This window comes from Muntiacus reevesi, chromosome 3 (genome assembly GCF_963930625.1).
Source record: "Muntiacus reevesi chromosome 3, mMunRee1.1, whole genome shotgun sequence".
Taxonomy (NCBI): domain Eukaryota; kingdom Metazoa; phylum Chordata; class Mammalia; order Artiodactyla; family Cervidae; genus Muntiacus; species Muntiacus reevesi.
Window position 1 is genome coordinate 19,858,304 of NC_089251.1, and position 23,709 is coordinate 19,882,012.

The following is a 23,709-nucleotide window of genomic DNA, read 5'->3' on the forward strand; positions in this document are numbered from 1 at the left end:
TTGACTCCAGATAGCACAGGGCTGAATACCCAGCAGGGGCCCCCAGAGACTTACAGTCAAATGGACTTCGGTGCTCAGGGCTCACGGTGCGCTGTGAGCCAATATTCCACTGGCCTGAGTCCTGGGGGCCTACTAAGGCAGGCAGGGTGCTGGTCCCTGCCACGCAGCCGTGCCTCCTGGTAGAAGGCTCTCGATAGATCCCTTCTTCTGCCTCCTCCCAGGTCCCTGCGGTACTGTGACCTGCGGCTCATAAACTCCTCTTGCCTGGTGAGGACGGCCCTGGAGCAGGAGCTGGGCCTGGCTGCGTACTTCGTGAGCAGTGAGGCTCCCCTGGAGAAGGGCGCCCGGACTGAGGCCTTGGAGAGTGATGGGGAGAAGCTGAGCAGCACAGACAACGAGGACGAGGAGCTGGTGACGGAAGGTGGGGAAGCTGTTCCTGCCCCTGTCCCCACTCAGCATGGTCCTTGGCCTGTCTCCTGGTCAGCAGCTCCCAATGAGAACCATCTAGATACATCTTTAGGGGAAATCCTTCAGTGATTTCATATTTTGCTTCCCCTCCCCCTGTTTTTGGAGAAGGAAATGGCAACTCATTCCAGTATTCTTGCCTGGAAAATCCCATGGACAGAGAAGCCTGGTGGGCTACAGTCTATGGAGTTGCAAAAGTCAGACATGACTTAGCCACACTAAACCACCCACCACCACCCCTCATTTTTGGTGGTGTGAGAAAATGGGAATTCCAGCAAGTTCTTTGAAGCTCTAAAATTCTTTAAAAGTAGGAAGAAAAATGGAGATTTCCTAGGGCTTAAGCTCATGCCTTGTTTGAATTGCTGGTGGAATTACTGGCTGGTTTAAGATTCACTCGCTTATGCCTTCTATGTGAATTCACTGGAGGAGTCCATTATTGGGATTTATGGAAACAGGCCAATTTCATCTGCAGACATGAGAGTTTGACACAATGTTTTTTAATAGGACACATAAATCAGGGCAGTGCAAGGCATCTGGCTGCTGTCAGCAGGACAGGGAGAAGAAAATGAAAAGCTGCTGCCATGAAAGTGCAGGGCGTTTGTGGGGTCTGGTGTAGGGGAGAGTGAGACTGGAGAGCCAACAGACCAGAACGCCTCTTCCCCGCCCAGCCCCCATCTCTGGCTGTGTGCGTTTGGACAGGTCATGTCACCTCTTGTAGCCTCAGATGGCCCATCTGTAAAATGGGGAGGAAAGACCCTCCTGGTGCCGTAGATGCTTTTCACAGGTGTGGGCGGGCCCCTGACATGAAATTGCCCATGGAGGGAATCCACACCCTTGGCATCTCCCGACCCACCTTTCCCCTTTGCGCCTCTTGGCTTCTGGCCTCCATGCCGCCCCTTGAGCTTTGGCCACACTCATCTCATGGTTATGCCCTGCTCTATCACCTCTGGGCCACACAGTTGCTCTCCCAGCCACTCGAGTTCCCTCTGCCCCATGCTTCACCTGGAAACCCCAGCTGGCCATTCAGAACCGGGGTCAGGGTCCCCTCTCACAGGATGTCTCCCCTCTCCTGCTTCCTCCTGCTGGGTGGGTGCCTGGCTCCTGGGCCCCAGGTCTGCCCTATCTGCCCTCTTTACTCCATTCTGTAGCCAAGACCCCTGGGCAGGAGCCCCACTGACCTACCAGTGCCTCACTGGCCTGCCCTGCATTGTACACCTGTCTCCTTAGTGCTCCCTCAGAGGAGGGGGCCTGGGAATGTGGATCGATGGGTGGATAGGCTGATGGAGGGATGGATGGATGGGTGGATGGATGGATGGAGTGATGGATGGATAGGCAGGTAGGTGGGTGGATGGATGGATGGATGGGTGGGTGGGTGGATGGAGGAATGGATGGATGGGTGGATGGAAGGATGGATAGGTGGGTGGATGGAGGAATGGATGGAGGAATGTATGGGCAGAAGAATGGATGGATGGATGGAAGGATGGATGGATGAAAAGATGGATAGACAGATGGGTGGATGGAGGGATGGATGGACGGATGGGTAGATGGAGGAATGGGTGGGTGGGTGGGTGGATGGAGGAATGGATGGATGGGTGGGTGGAGGAATGGATGGATGCATGGATGATGGAAGGAAGGTTGGATGGACAGATGGGTGGATGGAGGAATGGATGGAAGAATGGATGGACGGATGGGTGGATGCAGGAATGAATGGAAGGATGGATGGGTGGACAGATGGAGGGAGGGATGGATGGGTGGATGGAGGATCGGATGGATGGAAGGTTGGGTGGATGGATAGATGGGTAGATGGAGGAATGGAGGGATGGACAGATGGGTGGATAAAGAGATGGATGGATGGGTGGATGAAGGGATGGATGGATGTAAGGATGGATGGACGGATGGGTGGATGGAGAGATGGATGGATGGATGGGTGGATGGAGGAATGGATGGAGGAATGGGTGGGTGGGTGGGTGGATGAAGGAATGGATGGAGGAATGGATGGGTAGAAGAATGGATGGATGGATGGATGGAAGGATGGATGGATGGATGGATGGATGGATGGATGGATGGATGGATGAAAGGATGGATAGACAGATGGGTGAATGGAGGGATGGATGGACAGATGGGTGGATGGAGGGATGGATAGATGGATGGGTGGGTGGAGGAATGGATGGAGGAATGGGTGGGTGGGTGGATGAATGGAGGAATGGATGGAGGAATGGATGGGTAGAAGAATGGATGGATGGATGGATGGATGGATGGATGAAAGGATGGATAGACAGATGGGTGAATGGAGGGATGGATGGACAGATGGGTGGATGGAGGAATGGATGGATGGGTGGGTGGAGGAATGGATGGATGCATGGATGATGGAAGGAAGGTTGGATGGACAGATGGGTGGATGGAGGAATGGATGGAAGAATGGATGGACAGATGGGTGGATGCAGGAATGAATGGAGGAATGGATGGATGCGTGGGTGGAGGAATGGATGGATGCATGGATGATGGAAGGAAGGTTGGATGGACAGATGGGTGGATGGAGGAATGGATGGAAGAATGGATGGATGGATGGGTGGATGCAGGAATGAATGGAAGGATGGATGGGTGGACAGATGGGGGGATGGATGGATGGGTGGATGGAGGATTGGATGGATGGACAGATGGGTGGATAAAGGGATGGATGAATGGATGGATGAAGGAATGGATGGATATAAGGATGGATGGACAAATGGGTGGATGCAGGAATGAATGGAGGAATGGGTGGATGCGTGGGTGGAGGAATGGATGGATGCATGGATGATGAAAGGACGGTTGGATGGACAGATGGGTGGATGGAGGAATGGATGGAAGAATGGATGGACAGATGGGTGGATGCAGGAATGAATGGAGGAATGGATGGATGCGTGGGTGGAGGAATGGATGGATGCATGGATGATGGAAGGAAGGTTGGATGGACAGATGGGTGGATGGAGGAATGGATGGAAGAATGGATGGATGGATGGGTGGATGCAGGAATGAATGGAAGGATGGATGGGTGGACAGATGGGGGGATGGATGGATGGGTGGATGGAGGATTGGATGGATGGACAGATGGGTGGATAAAGGGATGGATGAATGGATGGATGAAGGAATGGATGGATATAAGGATGGATGGACAGATGGGTGGATGGAGGGATGGATGGGTGGATGGAGGAATGGATGGATGGACGGTTGGGTGGATGGATGGATGGATGGACAGATGGGTGGATAAAGGGATGGATGGATGGGTGGATGAAGGGATGGATGGATGTAAGGATGGATGGACGGATGGGTGGATGGAGGGATGGATGGATAGATGGGTGGGTGGAGGGATGGAGGGATGGTTGGATGAGAGATGCTATACGTGAATGCACTTTATAAACTGAAGTGCTAGGGAAACAGATGGTACCATGATTAATAGGCCTCTTCAGTGTGTATGTTTTGAAACAGGCTCCACGTCAGAGAAGCGGAGCCCCGTGAAAAGAGAACGATCCCGTTCCCATGACTCTGCGTCTTCATCCCTCTCCTCTAAGGCATCCAGTAAGTCTCCAGGGGATAAAGATCCCACGGTTGGACCGTTTTGGTTTTCTGAGACTTCAGAGACTGAAAAGAAATTCTTTATTTTCAACTAGAACTGGAAAGAGAAGGGGTCCGTGAAGAACTGGCCTTTCAGAGACTACGCGTCTTTCTGGACCGGGGTTGGGGGTGATTCTGGGATTCTGAGGGGTTTGGGCTGTGGTGGCTCCTGTCCTGGGAGGAGGCCTGTGCTGGGTGGTGTCAGAGGGCCACCCCTCGGTGCTCTGCAGTTAGCTGTTGGTTTGGGGATTCGGGGCAAGGAGCTGGGTGAGTATTGCTATCAAGTCTGAGGGCCGAGAGAAGCAGACACAGAAGGCTTCACTGGGGGAGAAGCAGCAAAATCTATCAAGTGTCCACTGACCCCTGGACCTGATCGCACTTGGGCAGAGGAGTGGGGAATGTGGGTCCTGGGGGCCGCCTCGGCCTCAAGGGAGCAGTCCGGGGCAGCACGCGTGAGACAGATCACATGTCCTCCCACCACAAGCATTTATGGAGAACCCGCTCTCTACCTGGCTCGGGGCACGGAGGGACCCATTAGATATACACCTGCTTGCAAGGAATTCATGGTTCCTTTGGACCAGGCTGTGTTGCAATAGGGGCTGCTGTGTATTTTCTGCACACACATTCACACTATGAGATGCTATGCTTATGTATAGGAAGAAGTTTGTCCCAAGTGGGGCAGATTCAGGAGTCGGGGGTGGTCCCTGCAGGTTTCAGAGAGCAGCTGGCCTTTGGGCCTTGAAGGTGGAGGATGCCCTGGGGTGTGAAGGTGTGTGTGGTGCTTGGGTGCAGTGAGTGGTCCTGGGCTGACAGCTTAGGGTCATGGCGGGACTGCAAAGTTCAGAGCACATCATGGGGTTTGGCCTGGGGTCTTCTTTCATTTCTTTTCTTCCACCTCCTCACCAGCCCATGGATAACAGTGGGTCAGGTGGTGAGGGTCTCCCTCACAGATGTACACAGAAGGAATCAAAAGAGGCCTTCTCACAGGAGCCTGGATTCTGTGATGGAGGAAGGTCTCATTTATAGGTTTGAGTCAGTCAGAAAAGCCAAATGCTACAGCTTCTTATCCTTCTGGCCCAAACAACAGAGGGACCCAGGGCACCAGGGCGACCTAAGGAGTGGATGCTCCAGGCCATTAGAATAGAGAGGTGTGGCGCTTTGCTCTTCCCTGATCCTGGGCTGACAGCTTTCTAGAAGGTTCTGGGACCTGCTGGTCTGTGCAGTGTTGTCAGCCAGAGTAGAATGTCCAGGCTGCTGGCCAGCCTCCCCGTCCTGTGAGGGGACTTTCTCAGAATTCCTCAGAGGATCTGAGACCTTAGGGAGTCTCCAATGAGATACTTCTTGTGGCCTTGGGTACAACCTCCACATTTCAGAGATGGGGAAGCCCCCACCTTTCAGGAGGTCCAGGGTGATAGTGGTGCTAGTGGTAAAAAACCTACCTGCCAATGCAAGGGTTCAGTCCCTCGGTCAGGAAGATATCCTGGAGGAGGGCATGGTAACCCATTCCAGTATTCTTGCCTGGAGAATCCCATGGACAGAGGAGCCTGGTGGGCTACAGTCCGCAGGATCGCAAAGGATCAGATATGACTGAAGCGACATAGCACGCACAGGGTGATATAAAAGATGGACCAGGGTGCCGCTCCTGGGTGCCAGGAACCCACACTCACCTTGGCTTGCAACGTGGTCCACCGGTGGGGGAGAGCAAAAGAAATGCTGTGTTTGGGTAGCCGTTGTATGGGTGGCATTTTCTATTTTGAATTCTTCGGGAAGCTAAAGAGTTGAGCTTTTTCGTTCCTATGAGTTTTGCTACCGGTCTGAACCGGAAGCACCGCTCTGCTGTGCAGAGGGGAGATCTGAGCTCCGGGACCCACCTGCACCGGAGCAGGAGGTGGGCTGAGCGCTGATGGTGAGGGTCTGGGACAGATGGGGCTGCGGGTGCAGAGGCTTGGAGGAGTGCGTGGGGCCAGGGGAGCGGCGCTTCCTCTCTCCCCGCAGCACCTCTGGGCTTTGTCAGAAGGACGAAAAGTCCATATTTAACCAGAAGGGGAATTGCCTTGGCGGAAATTCCCGTCATTGCAGGTAAAAGGAGCCAGTGCTTCCTAAGCCGGAGCTGGAGCGGGGGCGGGGATCCCGGGCCCTGACTGACGGGGGTCTCTCTGCAGGCTCAGCACCATGCGGCGGCGATTCCTCCGCCGGACCCTCGCAGGGGGAGCGGGCCCGGTCCCCACCGCCCTGCGGCCCCTCGGAGGAGGCTAGGGCCCCCGGGGAGAGACAGAGGCTCCGGGCAGCGGGGGGGCCACCGTCGGTCATCAGCAGGCACAGCCCGGGGCTGACCCCGCAGCCGGATCCCAGCCTCAAGAGCGGCCAGCGGGGCGTCCAGGTGTCAGCCCCGTCGGCATCCTCCTCGGGCTCGGCCTCCTCACCGGCGCTGCCCGCCGCCGGCCCGCTCGTCCTGCAGGCCTCCCAGTGCTCCATGACCAAGTCCTGCCGGCAGCCGCCCGTGGTCTTCCTGCCCAAGCTGGTGTACGACATGGTCACGTCCACGGACGGCAGCGGCCTGCCCAAGGCCGCCTCGCTCCTGCCCTCGCACTCGGTCATGTGGGCCAGCTCCTTCCGGCCCCTGCTCAGCAAGACCATGACGTCCACGGAGCAGTCACTCTACTACCGCCAGTGGACGGTGCCCCGGCCCGGCCACATGGACTACGGCAACCGCGCCGAGGGCCGCGTGGACGGCTTCCACCCGCGCCGGCTCCTGCTCAGCGGGCCACCCCAGGTGGGTGCTGCCCCATGCGCCCAGGCTCTGCGAGGATTGAGGGGGGGGCTTGTGTGCAAACCCAGAGGCTGGTTTGGGGCTGAGAGCATCCCAGAGCATCCCTTATTCACGTCTGCTGTCCCCCAGGTGGCATCTCTCGTAGCCCTAAGGGGATGGGTAGCGGGACCCACCTGCTGCCCATGGCGGGGTGTCCTCTGTCCTCTGACAGTTTCCTCTTTTGAGCAATATGGGGCCAGAGGGGTCCTCTGTGGGTCCTTCTTGCTCATTCAGATTATGGTTCTGCCTTTCCCACGTTCCTCCATTTGGTTCTCACGGCCAGTCAGGGCGGTTCCCCCTCACTGTAACAATGGAAGCTGACACCTGTTTCTGTCCTGCAAGATTTTGGTGAAACAGAACAGGGAGTCAAGAGGCCTGTCTCCATCCCGCAGCTCATTGTATTTTTCTGACAACGAAAGACAATTTCACCTGTCATCATGGCAGGAACCTAAGTGTGAATGTCAGGGGTTGTGAGCCTGCGATGGTGATGAGGATGCATGAGGTTCGTATGGGGTCTTGGGAGGGGGGCTTAGCCACACGGAGCCGGGGTGAAGGGTGAGCCCTGCATGGAACTGCCTGGGGCTGGGTTCAAACTAAAACATCACCTGCCTCCCTGGGCCAGTTCCAGCTCTCTCTTTGCCTCAGGGTCCTCATCTGAGAATAAGGAAGCTAATAGCTGTGTCACAAGAACAGGAGCTTTAGACAAGAGAGTGATGGTAGGCCACCCGACCCCTAGAAAGCACTGTGGTTGTCCCCATCATCATCACTGTCCCCGTTCAAGACACATTTCCTTTTCACTCACATGTTCGTTTCTTTGTCAGGTACCTACCCCTAGAAACACAGACCCACAAAAATATGGATAGAAGTGCTCGTTTTTGTGTTATGTAATTTTCAGTAGTTAAAAAACAAACTGGAAACACCGTGAGTTCTGTTGGTCAAGCTTGATTGAATATACTTGGGCACAGGGGTTTCATGCAGTTCAGCTACAGAAAATTTGAGCTAGATCTTTATATACTGACCCTGAAAGTTCTCTAAGATATCTCCATTTTAACGATCAAGTTGCAGAACAATATATATACCTAGGGTCATATCAATTACACAGAAAAACCACTGTGTGCATGTGTCTGCATGTGTGAAAATATCTTCAGAAATCCCTGACAGGAGAGCTGTCAGGGGAGGGGGCTGGAATCTGTGACTATTCTACTTTATTATTGTGCTTCCCTGGTGGTTCAGATGGTAAAGAGTCTGCCTGCCATATGGGAGACCTGAGTTCGATCCCTGGGTTGTAGAGATGCCCTGGAGAAGAAAATGGCAACCTACTCCAGTATTCTTGCCTGAAAAATCCCATGGACGAAGGAGCCTGGCAGGCTACAGTCCATAAGGTCGCAAAGAGTCAGACATGACTGAGTGACTTGACTACTCTTTTATTGACCTGTATTTTTTGCACTTTTAGATAAGCATATAGTACTTTGTGTAATTTTTTAATAAGGGGAAGTAAAATGCTTTTTATAAAGGAATCCTGGTTTTTCCATACCCTCATCTTACTGAATGTTATCAGTCTTTAAAAGTTTTCCATTTTTGATAGGGGAAAATTATTTTGTATATCATAGTTTTATTTGTAAGGGTGATTGTATTTTAATATCTTTATTGGTCACTGGTATTTCTTTTACAATGACTTTCTGGTTTTGTTTCTCTTATTTATTTTTCCCTTAGTCCATTTGACTTTCTTTTCTTTTGCTTTGTTCTTTTAGAGTATAAATTTTAATCCTTTGTGAATTATATGCGTTGCGAATATTTTCTCTAAAGCTCCCTTCTGTTGTATTTCATATTTTCATTTTGTAAGTTAGCTATTTCCATTCATCAGCATCTGTTGAATCCTTCCTATGAACCAGGCATTAAGCTGAGAACTTAAGCATTAAGTTGAGATGCCAAGGTGGGCGGGAGAGGAGGCTAGCCCCCAGGTCCACTTGTAGCCAGTTGTGACGTCAGTGCACTAAGACCAATAGTATACTGGCCTAGTGCTGGCTTGATGGGGTTGGGGACCTATTAATACAAGAAGAGAAGGAAGTCCTGAACTTAGGAGGAGAGAGGTGTGATGCCAACCTTTCACATCTCCCACAATGAATTTTGTTGTCCCGCTCCAGATACATCCATTAATATAAGATCACAATTTGCAATTGAGCAAGACTTTTAAGGCATTATTAAAACGTCAGTTGTTTTTTTTTTCCTGAAGCAACATTTTCTTCAGCTTGTGATGGAGTCCTATTTCTAGCAGCTTAAACAGTGTGGCCAATTAAAATCTGGAAAGACATTTGTGATGATTGATAAGCAGGTGTGTCCCCTGCCCACGGGAGTTCATCTGTCTGCCTGTGCCAGGTTTCTTCAGGCCACATTTTCCCTCAAAGGTCTTTGCATCCCCCTAGCCCTCCTTTTAATTGGGCGAGATGGTTAAGATTGGTGGATGAGTGGAGGCAAGTCAGGTGCTCAGCCAGCGCCTGCAGTCGGCATGGATGTACTGATGGTCGGCTCCCACTTCGCTGTCCCTGCAGATCGGGAAGACAGGCGCCTACCTGCAGTTTCTCAGCATTTTGTCCAGAATGCTCATTCGGCTGACGGAAGTGGATGTTTACGATGAGGAAGAGATCAACATCAGTGAGTTCCCTGTTGATGACCCTGGGGCTTGGAATGATCTTCATCAGTTTCTCAAGTGACATTGCTTGTGTCTTTTAATTTCAAGATGGAATTCTCAGATTAATGATCTGACTCCTCCCAAGGGCTTTGGAGGGCTTTTATCTTTCCCTTGTAGTCATTTTGCTCAATCCTAGAGTAGAGCCTGGGAGGCCTTGGGGAAGATAAAATTACGATACTAAAAGTAACTGCTCTTTACTGAGTACCTTTCAAATGTCAACCACTGTGCCAGATACTTTACATAAATTACCACATTCACTTCCTCTACCATACCAAGAGACAGATATTGTTAATCCATTTTCCTGCTAAGTAACATGTTCAGGAGCCGCTCAGGGGTAGCAGAACTGGAACCATATTTGGTTGCTGCCTCTAGGGAGTTTTCCAGGTGGCTCAGTGAGTCAAGAATCCACCTGCCAGTGCTGGAGACATGGGCTCAATCCCTGGGTTGGAAAGCTTCCCTGGAGAAGGAAGTGGCAACCCACTCTGGTATTCTTGCCTGGAGAATCCTATGGACAGAAGATCCTGGTGGGCTACAGTCCTTGGGGTCTCAGAGTTGGACACGATTGAGGCAACTGAGCATGCATGCACGCTGCCTCTAGAAAGTAGAGTTGTCCATCAGATGAGAATTCCCTTTCAGACCGCTGAGCACATAGGTCAGCATCTTGGGGCAAAATGAAGAATACATGATATATAGGGATTAGGCTTTTCTTCTCATTCCCAGAGCAGAGTTTTTCCTGATTAAGGGAAGACTGTCTTTGAACATGTTTCATGCTCATTGTAGAGCACCTCCTCCCCTTCCTCTTCTAGCGCCGCTCCAGTGGCTCTGAAACAGTTTACTGAATGAATCTGTTGGGAATGAAGATTGGTGTAAGGAGTCTGTATTATAGAGAAGGAGCCCCACGAGGCTGCACTGGCATCTAAGAGCACTTCTATTGTGTATGTTTAAGGTGCACAACAGGATGATTTGATACACATTGTGGAATAATCACCACAGTCCCCTCTCATGGTGACCATGTTCTTTGCAGCATCATTCACAGTAACCAAGATGTAGCAACAACTGTATGGTGTCCATTGATGGATAAACGCCTGCCAGCAGTTGAGTGGATAAAGATGGGGTATATACGTGCAATGTAGTCAGCCTTGGCAAAGAAGGAAGTACTGCCCTTTGCACACACAGAACTTCTTAACATGCTCTTAACTGTGTTTGAGTTTTGACTGGGAGAAAATTTAGAACCCAGGAAGCCTGTCTAGCCCTTGATCTTTCTTTTGAAGGAAAGGGAACCGTATCTACACTCATCTGCACTCTGAGTTTTCCACCATTTCCCCCACAATTTGGAACTGTATTGCAGATGAAAGTCAGTGGGTCTGCTGAATTTCTGTCTCATGTTTTGTTGGGTACACCAATGATAAAGAGGATTTGACTGAAGTGTGTTAAACTTCATAGCCTTATTTTCTCAAGTACTCTCCTATTGCTTTGGGTTTGTCTTTGGCAAAAAGTGCAAAATTCCCCTTTTATGGGATGTTGTGAAGATTAAATGATGTTATATATATGAAGCACTGAGCACCTATTAAATACATAATAAGCATTCCTCTCCCTCTTTTTTTTTTTTTTTTCTCTTTCTTATGGACATCTTGCAGTCCAAGGGACTCTCAAGAGTCTTCTCCAACACCACAGTTCAAAAGCATCAATTCTTCAGCGCTCAGCTTTCTTTATAGCTCTCACATCCATACATGACTACTGGAAAAACCATAGTCTTGACTAGATGGACTTTTGTTGGCAAAGTAGTATCTCTGCTTTTTAATAGGCTGTCTAGGTTGGTCATAACTTTCCTTCCAAGAAGTAAGCGTCTTTTAATTTCATGGCTGCAATCACCATCTGCAATGATTTTGGAGCCCCCCAAAATAAAGTCTGTCACTGTTTCCACTGTTTCCCTATCTATCTGCCATGAAGTGATGGGACCGGATGCCATGATCTTAGTTTTCTGAATGTTGAGCTTTAAGCCAACTTCTTCACTCTCCTCTTTCACTTTCATCAAGAGGCTCTTTAGTTCTTCTTCACTTTCTGCCATATGGGTGGTGTCATCTGCATATCTGAGGTTATTGATATTTCTCCTGGCAGTCTTGATTCCAGCTTGTGCTTCCTCCAGCCCAGTGTTTCTCGTGATGTACTCTGCATAGAAGTTAAATAAGCAGGGTGACAATATACAGCCTTGACGTACTCCATTTCCTATTTGGAACCAGTCTGTTGTTCCATGTCCAGTTCTAACTGTTGCTTCCTGACCTGCATACAGGTTTCTCAAGAAGCACATCAGGTGGTCTGGTATTCCCATCTCTTTCAGAATTTTCCACAGTTTATTGTGATCCACACAGTCAAAGGCTTTGGCATAGTCAATAAAGCAGAAATAGATGTTTTCTGGAACTCTCTTGCTTTTTTGATGATCCAGCAGATGTTGGCAGTTTGATCTCTGGTTCCTCTGCCTTTTCTAAAACCAGCTTGAACATCTGGAAGTTCACGGTTCACGTATTGCTGAAGCCTGGCTTGGAGAATTTTGAGCATTACTTTACTAGTGTGTGAGATGAGTGCAATTCTGCGGTAGTTTGAGCATTCTTTGGCATTTCCTTTCTTTGGGATTGGAATGAAAACTGACCTTTTCCAGTCCTGTGGCCACTGCTGAGTTTTCCAAATTTGCTGACATATTGAGTGCAGCATTTTCAGTATCATATGTATAAAATATCATATACATGAAATCAATGTATTACATAATTTGGGGTTGGACCAACTAGAATTTTTTACCTTTTTGCCAACAAGCATTTAATGAGCACTGTAGACTATTATATTAATAGTTTATTATATTAATAATATTATATTAATTATATTAATATATTAATTATATATATTATAGATATATAATATATTATATCTATTATATTAATATAATAGACTATTATATTAATGAGCACTGATTATAATGTACAATGATACATGGCAAATGTGAAAACATGGATTGAGCCAGTGTTGGCATTCAGAAAGGGGAAGCCGGTGGATCTGAGCATTTATAAGTGTTTTCCTAGAGGTGTAGTGATAGGAGTTGGGCCTTACTGGCTGGGTAGCATTTAGATATCAGAGCAGGAGAGAGAACTGCATCAGTTTCTGCTGGTACTGGTAACCAGTGTGGTGTATTTGAGGGACAGGGCCAGGGAAAATCACAAAGCACAGGGTTACATGTATTGGGAGGAGTGGAAGTTAGTGGAAGTCAGAAGAGGAAGCCTATCCCATAGGAAACCCAGCATAAGGCTCTTCCTCTAAATAGAGATAGATTTGAATGCACCTTCTTGCTGAATTAGAAGAATCCTGAAAATGGAACATGTACCTGGGCGTTTGAGATCCCGTGGTAATTTGTAGACTCAGCATCAGTTCCACTCCAACCATCACCCTTGTGCACATTTTAAATAAATCTTTCTCACATCCCATTTTGTCACATATCTGTGTTTCTCCCGATCCTGTAGACCTCAGAGAAGATTCGGATTGGCATTACCTCCAGCTCAGTGACCCCTGGCCGGACCTGGAGCTGTTTAAGAAGTTGCCTTTTGACTACATTATTCACGATCCGAAGTATGAGGACGCCAGTCTGATCTGCTCACACCATCAGAGTGTAAAGAGCGAAGGTCAGATTTGTCAAACTCTTGCTTCCACCTTCTTCCAGAGTATGTGGGAATAGCCTCTTAAAGGGATGAGCTAAATCTTGCTAGTGATGAACATATCTGAAGGTGATGAGTGAACCGGCGGTGCCTGTGAGAGCAGTGAGGTCACCACCTCTCTGGACAGGAAATGCTCTTCGACCCCACGAGGGAAGACTCACTGCTCCATTAGTGTGGAAAAATGTGAGGACGCTGTTGATGGCTTTTCATGATTGGAATACTCTGAAGATTCTTGTTAATCGAAGAAAAAGATGTATGTTTTTCTGTGAATTTGGCTTGTTACAACAAAATGCATCTATTTCCCATCCTGCCCTTCCTTGGTCTCTTGTTTTCTCGCTCCTTCTTTGGGGACCACTAATTTTCACAGTATTATGACCCTGCCAGGTTTCAGGGTCACTGGTGACAAATGTCGGATGTGAGTGGCCAGTGAGATTATGAGCACTGACCAGGAAAGTTCAGTGAATGCAGTGTGAGAGGAAGACACCGGTCTCCTTGTCGATTCCATCATTTTATCTACTTTGAGCTTAGAGCAGATGCCGTTCACTGAAGCCTCCTTCAGGCTTCACGTAGACCTTCTCGAATGGAGGTTGAGTGTTAAAATCCTAATTTTGCTAAGTCATTTGAAATCATAGGGGTGATCGTGTGCTTTGCAGCATTTGCGTATTAAGTCAGTGATCTATTTACATTGTCACAGATCGAATCCTTGAATAGGTTTATAAAACATCCGTAGCAGGATGAGTGAGACGCCATGTGAATGTAGTGTCTAGTTTATCCCACTGAGACTCTATCCTTTCTGGCCAGTGGAGTCAGCTTGGGGCGGACAGGTGAGAGGCGATCCCAGGAAGCCCTGTTACAGTGTATCGTTGCCTACAGGCGGGAGGAGAGAGTATTGGTTGGGCCTCCTGCGCTCTGTAACGCTGGGATTTCCTGCAGACAGAGGGACGCACCGGAAGCCGGAGGACCTGTACCTGCGACGCCAGACGGCGAGGATGAGGCTGTCCAAGTTCGCAGCGTACAACACCTACCATCACTGTGAGCAGTGCCACCAGTACATGGGCTTCCACCCCCGCTACCAGGTAGGACGGAGCCCCCAGGTAGCGCCCCAGCTAGACTCCAGCGGGCACTTCGACGACTCTTGGCTACGTGTTTCACCTTGGCTAGCACCTCGGTTTCCTTCTTCTTGTTATGTTTGCATCCTGGAGTCAGGAGGTGGAAAGTTCTGGAAGAAGCCTTTTCGTCCTGAATCCTCCATTCCCTTCAAGCATCTCTGAAATTATTATTGAAGCTACCGAACAGTGATTCCCCCAGGGTAGCACATGTATTAGTGGCAGAGTTAACCGGCTATCAAAGTCTTACTTTTCTTTACATCTTAGCAATTTCAAGTTAGTTCAGTGCAGCAGACACTTCCTGAGTGTTTGTTGTGTACTGGACACAGACTCAGAGGTGAAGAAAACCCCAGACTTGAGGCTCACAGTCTAGGGATGGACAGGTGCACATAAACAAAACTTTGGAGCAGGCTAAAGTTGGCAGGAAAGCGGTATGGTTGACGTGTAGACCTTATGAGGTTTAAGAGAAAAAGTTGCATTTACTGAGCATCTACTATGCACCAGGCTATGTACTAGGCACTTTTTATATACCAGTACTTCCCAAATTTTTACGTGATAGAAAATGATATTTGCCCTGGACCCTGGGTAGATGGATAAGACTGCTCCCAGGGCTCTGGCTGAAGCAGTTTATGTTTAAGTGACACCTGTGATCCATTCAAGGGGCACTTGATTAGGAAACCGTGCTGTTGAATTTCTTCCTTAATTCTCATTAAAACCACACGAGGCTATAGCATCATCCCCATTTAATAAATGAAGATATGATACTGGGCAGGGAGCAGGAGAGAAGGTTCTGAAGGATCAGTGAGAGTTTGCCAAGGAGCCAAGGTGGACAGAAGTGGGGGGGAAGGAGCAAATGACAAGTGCAATAGCAGGGAGACGAGGGGTGTCTAGAGGAATCAGAAGTGACTTTAGTGGGTGTTGATGGAGCTTAGAATGAAGGCTGGTCCCAGGACAGGAGGCTGGCTTGGTGGGCACAGACAGACCACAGAGTCATCCGTGCTGTGGAGAGGAATGGGGCCTTTGCAGTGAGAACTCTTAGCTGAGTCCTGATGGGGGCAAAGCTACCTTGGGAGAGGGTAGCTTCTTCTTATTTTTTAATTTTTCTACTTTTTAAGTTGATCTTTTTTCAGTTGATGAACACTTGATAAGAAAATGAACAATTTTTCCAGTTTTTTGAGATATAACTGACCGATAACATTGTGTAAGTTTAATGTAGACAACATAATAATTTGATATATGTATATATTGCTAAATGATTGTCACAATAAGTTGAGTTAATTAGCATCCACCAGTTTTGAATAGTCTCTTACTAATCCGTGGAGGGGCTTCCCTGGTAGTTCAGCTGGTAAAGAATCTGCCTGCAACTCAGGAGACCCCGGTTTGATTCCTGGGTCAGGAAGATCCTCTGGAGAAGGGAAAGGCTACCCTCTCCAGTATTCTTGGGCTTCCCCGGTGACTCAGACAGTAAAAGAATCTGCCTGCAGTGTGGGAGATCTGGGTTCGATCTCTGGGTTGGGAAGATCCCCTGGAGGAGGGCATGGCAACCCACTCCAATATTCTTGCCTGGAGAATCCCCATGGACAGAGGAGCCTGGTGAACTGCAGTCCATGGGGTCGCAAAGAGTTGGACACAACTGAGCGACTAAACACAGCCTTGTGGAGGTTTTTGGGGGCCTGTGGGGTTATCTAGAAATAGAGGGAGGGTGGGATTTTACACTTAGAATTTCTTTTCATTTCAGATGCAGGCAAGGAAAGAGGAGTCAAGGGCAGCCGGAGCTGATGGGAGACAGATAGCTGGGCAACACCCAGGGGTGCAGGCCAGCTCTTCCAGGCCGCGTAGCTGCCCCAGAAAGGCCTGAAGGTGACAAGGGCGCCAGCTTCCTCTGTCTATCCCCTTTGCAGAGGGAAACAGAAGATGGTAGCTTTAATTTTCCCAAATCTGCCCGGCCTTGAGCTTAGCTGCTACTGAAGTAGCACCTGTCTCCTTTAAGCACAGATTTTTGCAATTGTACTCTAGACAAAATTAGAAAATACATATGAGTGGTTTTTCAAAGGATTAAGAATGATCAGAAATCCTATTTGCTGCAGATCAACCCTCCTAACATTTCTTCCCTTGGAGATGAAGTTTTTCTTTCAAGGCAGAGAAAAATACAAGTGAAAACATTTTCCTGATCTTGAAATGTAAAGAATGCAGAGACTTGAAGGGTTCAGTGCCTGGTTGCTTCAGGGTCTGCAGTGAATGAGTGGACAGAGCCTGGAGGAGAAGGAGGAGGAGGGCAGGTCTGAGTTCCAACCCCCAGGGCCAGCCTCTGTGTAGGCGGGTCGGGTCTGGGGCCACACTTGCAGGGGTGTGAAACCAGGCCCCTGAGGACACAGGGGTACACGCTGACTCCCTGCTGACAGGTCACTGCCTCTGCTGTTTGGTTCTTTCTCCTCATTGCTCAAGGCTCCCTGGGAGCCTTAGGAAATTCCTCGGTTATGTCCCTCTTTGCTCCCTCCCCTGGTCGGCTTCTGTTTCTCCCTCATCTTGGCTCTCAAAGCAGAGCCACAGTCCATCAGACGTCACAGCCAGCACATCCTGGCCCGTGTCAGTCCTGCCCTGGTCCCCGTGGCTCCTGGGAGGACGTGGGACAGTCTAGCTGTGCCTCTGCAGGGGTAGCTGAAGGGAGAGGGGCCGGTGAGGCCCTGCTGTGGACGCCAGAGCCGAGGCCTGGAGGAGGCATACCTCTGGCCTGGGCTTCGCCGGGCTGGGAGATTGCACCAGGCGCAGTGTGGGCACGGTGACTGGGTAATGGGAGGACTCTTTAGACAAAGTGACTGGAGGTGAGGCTAGACTTCGGGATGGGAGTGAGCCCAAGACCTCTGGATGTCCACCTTGGGAGTGAGGACCTAGGAATATTCATTGGTTCCTGAGTCTTGGATGTGGTGCATGATACGGACACGCACAAGTTTATACAGTTATTTATTGTCTTCTGCTGTTACACAGATTAGCTGTGATGGGAAAATAATCTTTGTTGAAATTAAAAATGTGACCTGGAGCATGAAGGCTTTGGTGCTCAAGCATGCCTCTGGGTCCAATCCAGAGTCCAGAAAGGCTGGGAGGCTACAGAGCCATCCCCTGGGTACTGAGGGGTCAGCACCAGGATGGGAGCCTCTGGCCAATCAGGTGTGGCCTTGGGTACACACTTGCGAGACCTGGTGTCCATGCTATGAACTGGCATCAGCTGGGGCAGCAGTGGCAGTGGCCTGTGTGTGGTCATGGCCGCAGCAGGCCTGGGTTCTTCCGGGAGGTCAGGCCGGACACTGATGACAAGCTCTGTCCTTTCCCCCTCGCACCCCAGCTCTATGAGTCCACCCTGCACGCCTTTGCCTTCTCTTACTCCATGCTAGGAGAGGAAATCCAGCTCCACTTCATCATCCCCAAGTCCAAGGAGCACCACTTTGTCTTCAGCCAACCTGGAGGCCAGCTGGAGAGCATGCGACTGCCCCTCGTCACAGACAAGGTACTGGCCCTGCGGCTCTGGGACTCAGCCTTGCAGACCCAGGGGCTATTATCAAGCAATGAAAACCTTTGTCAAGGGGCAGTGTGGCCCTTTATTAGAGGGTGACGGAGGCCTTATTAGTTACTCTACTCCATTTTCTAGATGGTTCCCATCAGAACTGGTTAGGAGCACCAGCTCAGCACATAGCTTTGTGGCAAGTGCTTTGAGAAATCGAGAAGGAATGGAAGACCTAGCTTGGTTGTTGAGAAAAGAGTGAAAGAAAACACAGTTGTTTATATAGAAGATTCACAGCCTGAGTGAATAAGAAGCTAGGCTGTATGGCTCCAAGTGGAGGGATTTAAGTCACACGGGAATAACGTGCACTCAACGTGTATTAGGCGCCAATAGGTGAGGGTCATGGATTTGAGTCACTGATATAAGCCCGTTAGTTTTGCTCACCTTACAAACCATTCTCAAACAAGCATTTATTTCGCTTTGTATTCTGTGCACTGGCAGTTTGGGCTTGGTTCTGCTGGGTGGTTATCCTGGTTGCCATCCCTTGTGTTTGAAGTGAGTTACCAGGTTGGTGGTGGGGCTGGACTATGGTGGCCTCAGTGGGACGCCAGTGTCTGCTCCTGTGGCTTCTCCTTATCCAGCAGGCTAGCCCGGGCTTCTCCCAGGGGTGGGGGGCTCTGAGAGAGGACAGAATGCCTCTGGAGGCCAGGTTCAGAACTGGCACGCCACCATCTTTACTGCATTTCATCCATAAAAGCAAGTCCCAAGACTCGGCCAGAGCAAGGCGTGTGGAAACAGGCACCATCTTCTGATGGAGGAGGCTGCAGAGTCCCATCTTGGAGGGTGGGCAGTCTTCGTGGCCAGGCTGACAAACACTTGACGTCTCTGTGCCCATGCTCTCCAGAGTCACGAATACATAAAGAGCCCGACGTTTACTCCCACAACTGGCCGTCATGAGCACGGACTCTTTAACCTGTACCACGCGATGGATGGTGCCAGCCACCTGCACGTGCTGGTTGTCAAGGAGTACGAGATGGCGATTTACAAGAAATACTGGCCCAACCATATCATGCTGGTCCTCCCCAGCATCTTCAACAGCGCTGGAGTTGGTAGGCCTTTTTTTTTTCCCAAATTTGTTGCAAAGTTAAATTCAAGACACATTGACTTCATAGGAAATCCACTGAGAAGTGTTTTTCTAGTCTGAACACCTGTTTCCCCTTAGTCCCCTCCAACAGGTGTGTGCATATTAATGACATTCATTCTATAATCACTGCTGTCCCACCACTGCACCAAGACCACCAAACTGTGTGTGTACTTGTGTGTGTGCTCTTCTGAATGTTCTTGTATGTGTGTGTGCTCAGTGGCTTCAGTCGTGTTCCTCTCTTTGTGACCCCATGGACTATTGCTCTCAGGTTCCTCTGTCCGTGGGATTTTCCAGGCGTGCATACTGGAGTGGGTTGCCATGCTCTCCTCCAGGGGATCTGCCTGACCCAAGGGTTGAACCTGAGTCTCCTGCGTTTCCTGCATTGCAGGTGGATTCTTTACCACTGAACCACTGGGGAAGACCCTGAATATTCTTAATCAGTTCAGTTCAGTTCAGTTGCTCATTCGTGTCTGACTCTTTGCGACCATATGGACTGCAGCATGCCAGGCCTCCCTGTTCATCACCAACTCCCAGAACCTACTCAAGCTCATGTCCATTGAGTCGGTGATGCCATCCAACCATCTTATCCTCTGTTGTCCCCTTCTCCTCCCGCCTTTAATCTTTCCCAGCATCAGGGTCTTTTCCAATGAGTCAGCTCTTCACATCAGGTGGCCAAAGTATTGGAGTTTCAGCTTCAACATCAGTCCTTCTGATGAATATTCAGGACTGATCTCCTTTAGGATGGACTGGTTGGATCTTCTTGCAGTCCAAGGGACTCTCAAGAGTCTTCTCCAACACCATGATTCAAAAGCATCAATTCTTCAGCACTCAGCTTTCTTTATAGTCCAACACTCACATCCATACATGACTCCTGGAAAAACCACAGCCTTGACTAGATGGACTTCTGCTGACAAAGTAATGTCCCTGCTTTTTAATATGCTGTTTAGGTTGGTCATACTTTCCTTCTAAGGAGTAAGCATCTTTTAATTTCATGGCTGCAATCACCATCTGCAATGATTTTGGAGCCCCCCAAAATAAAGTCTGTCACTGCTTCCACCGTTTCCCCATCTATTTGTCATGAAGTGACGGGACCGGATGCCATGATCTTAGTTTTCTGAATGTTGAGCTTTAAGCCAACTTCTTCACTCTCCTCTTTCACTTTCATCAAAAGGCTCTTTAGTTCTTCACTTTCTACCATAAGGGTGGTGTCATCTGCATATCTGAGGTTATTGATATTTCTCCTGGCAGTCTTGATTCCAGCTTATGCTTCCTCCAGCCCAGCGTTTCTCAGGATGTACTCTGCATATAAGTTAAATAAGCAGGGTGACAATATACAACCTTGACGTATTCCTTTTCCTATTTGGAACCAGTCTGTTGTTCCATATCCAGTTCTAACTGTTGCTTCCTGACCTGCATACAGGTTTCTCAAGAGGCAGATCAGGTGGTCTGGTATTCCCATCTCTTTCAGAATTTTCCACAGTGTTATACCCTAATTTCACTAATTGCAGGTTTTCTGGGATAACCTGTCACTTGAATTCTTTGGTGATAGACCCTTTAAGACACGCCCTACTCAAATTTCTGTGAATGGAGACTTGAGAGAGTCTTCTAGGTGTTGACTGAAAAAAAAGCACAATGAGAGAATTGTAAGTAAAGTTTTACTGGGGGCAAAATGAGGACCAGAGCCTGGGAGACAGCCTCTCAGCTAGCTCCGAGGAACTGCTCCCAAGAGATGAGGGGGAGGTCAGTGTATATGTGATCTTGGTGAAGGCGGTTAACTGCCATCAGGCGCACATTTCAGTGGAGGGATGCTGCTGGTCACCAGAAGGATGGTGCTGGTCACGGACGGCAGGTGTCTCCATTAAGGACTTTAGTGCTTTTTTAGATAGGAGACAGTGCACGAATCTGGGCTCATAAAATCTTCTCCTGAAAAATATCTCACGATCTGAAGGCCTGTTCTGCCGGTTTTCCCCAGAGCACAGAGTGCCTCATTCTCCACCCTGAACTGCTTGCAGGGTGTGTTGAAGGTGGCCACTAGTGGCCTCATCCTTGTAGAGGCAGATGGTGAGAGACGGTTTTTGTCTACATAGAATCGAAAGACCTTTCTCTTTCAGCTTTCTGGCTTTTAAAGCTATTTTGATTTGTTGACTATTCTTCTTTTCTTCAGTGCTCGGTTATTGGTTTATTCATGGTCTCGGCTGTTAGAAAAGCAAAGATAAATAGAGAGATGTGTGCACTAATGGGAGGGGAGTGTTTTCTGCCCTTGAATTTCCTCTCCCAAGTCAATAGCCTCTAGTGAGTGGATAAGGACTGCAGATAAGAGCAGGTAGGGCTGGGGCCTGGGTGGGCTTTCGTCAAATTCTCGTTCTCACCGGGGCTTTGTCCTGGGTGGGGGTGGGCACTCGGACTGACCCAAGTCGGGCTTGTCTGCTCGTTTCAGGCGCCGCCCACTTCCTTATCAAGGAGCTGTCTTACCACAACCTGGAGCTGGAGCGGAACCGTCAGGAGGAGCTGGGAATCAAGCCGCAGGACATCTGGCCTTTCATTGTGATTTCTGATGACTCCTGCGTGATGTGGAACGTGGTGGACATCGACGGTGGGGGTGAGAGAAGCAGGTGAGAGCCCTTTTCCTGACGGCACCCCAGTGAGACAAGGGAGCAGGCGCTCTGCCCAGTGGGGGATTCTTGTCCATCCTTTGAGGACCCCGGAGGGCGCCTCCTGTTAGAAGATGTGGTGTGCAGTGACAGAGCCCTGCCTGGGGTGGGCTCACCTGCCAAGCTTTTGAGTTTTTAATTGAAAACATTTTACTGAGACACAGCAGAGACAGAAAATAATGCAACATAAATTCAGTATAAATATATTGGAAAAAGAAAGTGTCATAGGTATCCAGGTATTTTCACAAACAGAACACACCCACTTAACAAACTCCCTGATGAAGAAATGGACCATCACCATCACTGATGCGCCCTCCTCTACACCTTCTAGAACCTTTTCCCCACTCCAGCCTCCTCGTGACATGAAGCTGTATTTTTATTTGCTGTGTGACGTTCGGGAAATGACTCTTTCTGGGTTTTAGATTCCTCACCTTTCAAAGGGGCCCTTGCCCTTGTCCTAGAGGTTTGTTATGAGGATTAGGTAAACCGTGAATTGTGTGCCTGGAGGGGGTGATGGAGCAGCACGAGGTGGAAAAGGCTCAGCAGGTAGAGCTGCATCTGAGCATCATTGGGAAGATTTGTGGTTTTTTGGCACAAGTATTTCAACTTAGCCGTTATCTTTGGCTTATTTGAGAGACAACTTGAATGCTTGGCTTTTTTTTTTTTTTTTTTTTTTTTGAGAGATGATGTGAGGTTAGTTCTTCTCTTTTGTGTTAGTGAGTCCTAAGTACTAGTGTAGCAACTTCCATCCTCTCCACTGTTCTTCTAGAAACAAACGTATTCGGTCTGGTAGAGCTCACAGACATGACAACAGCAAGCCGGCGTGCTTTCAATATTCTCACTGTCACCCTTCCGAGGGCGAGAGCTTGGCTGAGGACAGCGATAAGGAAGAGAACTCAGCTTTTCCCCTCTGCTTTTCTGAATTTCATTCCGAAGCAGAATGTTTAAGTCCTGGTGTGTCAGAGCTGGCTGAGGCCTTAGGGAGCTTAGCGGAAGCCCCTCATCTGGGGAAGAGGAAGCCGAGATGCAGAGACGTTGAGCCACTTACTGGGTCTCTCACACACAGAACTCTTGTTGCCTGGGCTACCAACCCCGGGGTCACTCCCTCCGGCTGACCTCCCTGGTTGTCAGGGGGCCTTCACTGTCTTCCCAGACCTCAGTCGCCATCAGGGTGGGGTGGGAGGTGTTTACATGCTGCCTCCTTCCCTCCCCCCAGTCTCCTTGGAATTGCTACCAGAAATGGGAGGTGCTGTGGCATGGTGCAGAGAATGGGCTCTGGAGACAGATAACACCCTTCCACCCGAGCTTTGTTGAGCGACACTGGGCAAGTCAGCCAGAGCCTCTTTTTCCTCATCTGTGAAATGGGGATGATGGTTCTATGTCACAGGATTGCTTCGAGGATCAGTGATAATGAATTTGAAGTACCTGGTGGCTGTGATGGGTTCTGGGCACACCAGTCCACCCGGCACGTTCAGGGGAAAGCAGTGGCCTGGCCGGCCCAGTCTGCATGCCGACCTGGGAATGTCCGTCTCCCTCCTTTGAGCAGAGAATTTTCCTGGTCGGAGAGAAACGTGTCCTTGAAGCACATCATGCAGCACATCGAGGCGTCCCCCAACATCACCCACTATGCCCTGATCGGCATGCGGAAGTGGTCCAGCAAGACCGGGAGCCGCGAGGTGCGCGAGCCTTTCTCCCGCTGCCACGTGCATGACTTCATCGTCTTGAACGTGGACTTGACCCAGAATGTGCAGTACAACCAGAACCGGTGAGCCCCGCCCGACCACGGCCGTCAGCTCAGCCCACAGTCCCAGGGCCCACTGGAAGGGGCAGCCTTACTCCTGGAGGGCCCTTGCTCCTTCCTTGCCCTGCAGGGCCTTCCCTTCCATGGCACTGGCCTGGCCCCTTGCTTTCAGTCCTCATGGGTTTTTCTTTTTTTTTAATATTTTTGTTGCATAATTTTAGGGGAGATTTGCATAAGACCATTCAGCTTCCTTCACCAGTTCACATGGTACCTTATTTAATGACTTCCATTCTAGATGGTGTTTCTCTTGCTTTTCTGG

General features: G+C 49.5%; 1 protein-coding gene across 1 annotated transcript in view; it reads left to right on the plus strand.

Moving 5' to 3' along the window:
- Window positions 1–23,709, plus strand: part of GREB1 (growth regulating estrogen receptor binding 1) — a 66,919-nt gene that overhangs the window by 38,545 nt on the left and 4,665 nt on the right. Inside the window, exons 19-28 of the mRNA XM_065927189.1 lie at window positions 222–421; window positions 3,931–4,020; window positions 6,219–6,829; window positions 9,415–9,517; window positions 13,061–13,219; window positions 14,186–14,328; window positions 17,699–17,860; window positions 18,759–18,963; window positions 21,436–21,610; window positions 23,196–23,414. Of these exons, the coding sequence (XP_065783261.1) occupies window positions 222–421; window positions 3,931–4,020; window positions 6,219–6,829; window positions 9,415–9,517; window positions 13,061–13,219; window positions 14,186–14,328; window positions 17,699–17,860; window positions 18,759–18,963; window positions 21,436–21,610; window positions 23,196–23,414 (2,067 nt within the window). The remainder of the gene's footprint in view (window positions 1–221; window positions 422–3,930; window positions 4,021–6,218; window positions 6,830–9,414; window positions 9,518–13,060; window positions 13,220–14,185; window positions 14,329–17,698; window positions 17,861–18,758; window positions 18,964–21,435; window positions 21,611–23,195; window positions 23,415–23,709) is intronic.